The following is a 3,648-nucleotide window of genomic DNA, read 5'->3' as shown; positions in this document are numbered from 1 at the left end:
ATGGAGCACAAGGTGATCTGTGTCCTCGCTGTGGTCCTCATGCTGGCCTTCAGCAGCCTTGCCCAGACCCAGGCCCAGGAAGGTAAGACAAGACCTCTTGTTTCCCACTGACCACGGCTGACAGACGCTGGGCCCCAGAGCCTATTGTGACCAGGTACTTCGTTCTAGCCTTTCCCTATGCAGCCAATGGTCTGGGCCCTTGAAGGCTGTTACCATTTACAAGAACACAAGAACTGGGATAGATGGAGCAGCGGGCAGGGCCCTAGGACCTATGAGGATGCAGGGAGAATGAAGCTTCTTCAGCTGGGCTCACCCTTTGTTGATGTGAACTGATCTTATACTGATCTTAGAGCCTCATCTCCAAACATGACATTCAGCCCGCCTCTCCCGGGCAGGCAGCCCTGCCCAAGTACTTGTGCTGGGACTGGGCCTTCAAGAGATCCCTCCAGATCCTGGGCCCTTGGACCCTTAGGATGCACCCAAGTCTGGGAGCCAAACCCCTCCTGGATCCCTGTGTTATCTCCCTAGTCCTCATCCCTCCTTGGGGTGGAAGGCCTTGTGACCTAGGACCTTTGCCGGTAGGATGGGGACAGCTTCTGCCCTTATGGGTATCAGCAAAAGGCTTGTGGCAGCGGCTGTGTGTGAGCTTCGCTTCGCCCGGCTGTGAAGAGCTCCGTTCTCAGACACAGTGCTAAGGAAGAGGGAACAGGGAAGTTTCCAGGCTGAGGAGCATTAGAGAAGAGTGAGGAATGTTCTGCTTACCCTTTTCCAGCATCACTGATGTCCCTTGAGTGGGAGGAGGTAGTTGGGAGAGTGGGGAAGAGGAAGGGACCTTATAACTGCCTAGGCCCCTCTGCACCAGTCTGTGACAGAGGACAAGGAGCCAGCTGGGGGACTTTGAGGGAGAAGTAAATGGCTTTGGAGTAGAAGGTGAAGGGAGGGGGGTGCATTCAGCAGCTGCTCTGTGCTCTCTCCAGGCCCCCACCCTTACCTCAGTACCAGCCACCATGCTTTCCTCTGCCCAATTTCCTGGACTGGGGCTCAACACCTGTTTCTGGGTCACATGGTGACCTTGTTTCCATAGAGGTCTATCTGTAGATACGTAGACATATCCTATAGGATATGGTGGCTGCCTGCACCTCTCCTGAAGGGAGCTTGCTTTCAGTAACTTCCTCAGATGACCACACAGGTGCAGGCAGGACAGCGATCTTTAAGTCCTGCTGGAAAAGGGAGCTGGAGGCCACAGGGGAGCAGCGACATCCCTTCTTCTTCTGGCTGCTGATTCTCCATGGCCTAAAGGGCTCCTTGTGACCCCTTATTGTCCTGTGCTGTGGCCAGTGCTCAGCTTTATATTAGAGGCCAGCACCCACACACACACACACACACACACACACAGGCCACCGGCAAGTAGATGACAGGTCCCGATCTTATCTTGAAAGATAAGAGTCCGTTCTTCAAGAATGTTTCAGGAGATCCTCACGCTAGGAAAGAGTCCTAGAGACAACCCCTGATGAATGCCCCCAGGCTTCTAGACCCTGATAAGTTCTTGGGACACTGTAAATGCTCAGCCTTCTCTACAGGGACCTTTCTCCTCCCTTTCAGTCTTGAAGTCCTCAGCCCATCTCGAGGGCTCCCACCAGCCCCAAGCATTGGGATGGTTGTACTGTGTGGCTCACGTCCTTCATGGGTCTGTTAGCCTCTGAATTCAGGTGCAGGGGTGGAGTCAAGCCTGAAAGTCTGGCAAGGTGTTGCCTTTTCCTTGGCTGGCTGTCATATTGGAAACAAAGATACATCCTCAGATGTATCCTGCTCACCCCCTTCCCAGAAGGGGGATGTAAGACCTCTGTTTTCACCTCCCTATTCCGTCACCGAGCACAGTGTCCTTGGCTTTTGCCAAGTCAGTACCTCTACCTAGCCATCCCGCATACTGCTCAGTATGTATTTATTAGGTGAGCTGAGTTTACTGACAGAGTGCAGAAGTACAACAATGAGCAAACAGTACATCACCTAACCGATGCAGCTGAGGAAGCTGGGGCCCTGGAACTGTCCCAGCGCCAGGCTTGCTGCATCTACAGATGAGGACTATCCCCTTGCGTATTCAAACCTGGCTTCCCCACAGGCAGCGTCCTGTTTCCTCATAGAAGGAAGCAGTGTGACAACCTCAGGAATGTGGGCCATGACTCACCCCTGCTTTTTTGTCCTCACTTTAGAAACATGTATCATGGCCCCCCATGAGAGGAAAAATTGTGGCTTCCCCGGTGTCACCGCCCAGCAGTGCGCGAAGAGAGGTTGCTGTTTTGATGACAGTGTCCGGGGATTCCCGTGGTGCTTCCACTCTGTGGCCATCGAGAACACTCAAGAAGGTACGGTCATCTCTCAGCACAGTAGGGGATGAGGCGTTAGTAGGGAGAATGGCATGAGACTGTGGGGCCAGTCGGTATCACTGGTTGGTCTTTCCTTGTCCCTGGATTCCTGTGACATAGCTGAATCCAGGTCTTGGGGGTGAAGGGTCAAGGCTAAAAGTCTGGCAAGGAAAGGGCTCATTTTTCCTTGGCCATTCCTTGGGAATGCTCACTGGAGCAGTGAGGGGTTGGCAAAGGAAATGCCAAGGCAGCCTCTCTCTGTGCAGTGTGGTTGTGGGGTTGTGTGCATGCTTGATGTGTGGAGGCCAGATGTCAACACCATGTCTCAGCACTCAGGAGCCACTCTTTTTTGAGTCACCCACTGGGATGAATAGATAGGCTGGCTGGCCAGCAAGTCTCAAGAGGCCCTCCTGCCTTCATCTCCACAGTACAGCTTCTTGTGTGGAGCTGGGGACTGAACACAGGTCCTCCAAGCTTGCAAGGCGGGCACTTTGCCAACGGAGCCATTCCCTCAGTCCTGAGTTTGTGCTTTGCAAACAATGTTCCCATTGCTGCTTTGAGCCAAAGCTTCCCACAACTGTTTGTGAAAGAGAAAGAAAGACAACACTTATTCTCACGAGTACCCTTGTTGTACGAAACCCCAAAACGACCACCAAGAAACCAACTCCAATGCTATCTCACTCGGGACCTTATTCAAGCTCAAGCTTGGGCCACACCGCCATCAGTGACACAGCAGGACAGGAGGGTGAAGCCCCGAGCCCAGTTGCAGGCAAGCATTTATAGAGGCAAGCAAACAAGCAGAGGGTGTCCAGCCTAGCGCACATCGGATGGGAGAGGCTATTATGGAATTTGTTGCCCTTTAAAAGAATTAGCTGGTGCTGGGAACCAAACCATAAACTTCACTTCTGCTTTCTTCCTGGTCAGTAGTTGTTAGGGAGTGACTCAGAAACTAGTGCTAGGTGCAGGCTTGTTGGTTAACTTAGGTCACCTTCTCTAAGATGGAGCCTGAACCCAAGATGGAGTTTGTCTGGCCTCTCACCCTTTGTCTGTTCTTCTCTCTTTAGAAGAATGTCCCTTCTAAGGTCCATCCTGAGAGAACTGGCTACATCAAGAATTGGCACCCTCCACCTGGGCACTGGAGCCACCTGGCCCACCTGCTACATACACACCTGTTCTGTGGCTGGATCTGGCTGGTGACACAGTTCAACCCCTCAGACTTTTAGTCCTCGAATTTGGCCTGAGAATTAAAAGAGACGAATGTTATTCTGTGTTTGTCATTATATAT

At 52.4% G+C, this 3,648-nt stretch overlaps 1 protein-coding gene across 1 annotated transcript; it reads left to right on the top strand.

Annotated features, from left to right (window-relative positions):
* Nucleotides 1–3,444, top strand: Tff1 (trefoil factor 1). The gene is made up of 3 exons (XM_021186560.2): nucleotides 1–82; nucleotides 2,211–2,363; nucleotides 3,428–3,444. The coding sequence occupies exons 1-3, from the start codon at nucleotides 1–3 to the stop codon at nucleotides 3,442–3,444; spliced, it is 252 nt and encodes an 83-aa protein (XP_021042219.2).
* Nucleotides 3,445–3,648: the final 204 nt, after the last annotated feature.

The sequence above is a fragment of the Mus caroli genome, chromosome 17 (genome assembly GCF_900094665.2).
Source record: "Mus caroli chromosome 17, CAROLI_EIJ_v1.1, whole genome shotgun sequence".
Taxonomy (NCBI): Eukaryota; Metazoa; Chordata; class Mammalia; order Rodentia; family Muridae; genus Mus; species Mus caroli.
Note: the sequence above shows the minus strand (reverse complement) of the source record. Positions and strands in the feature narration are given on the sequence as shown.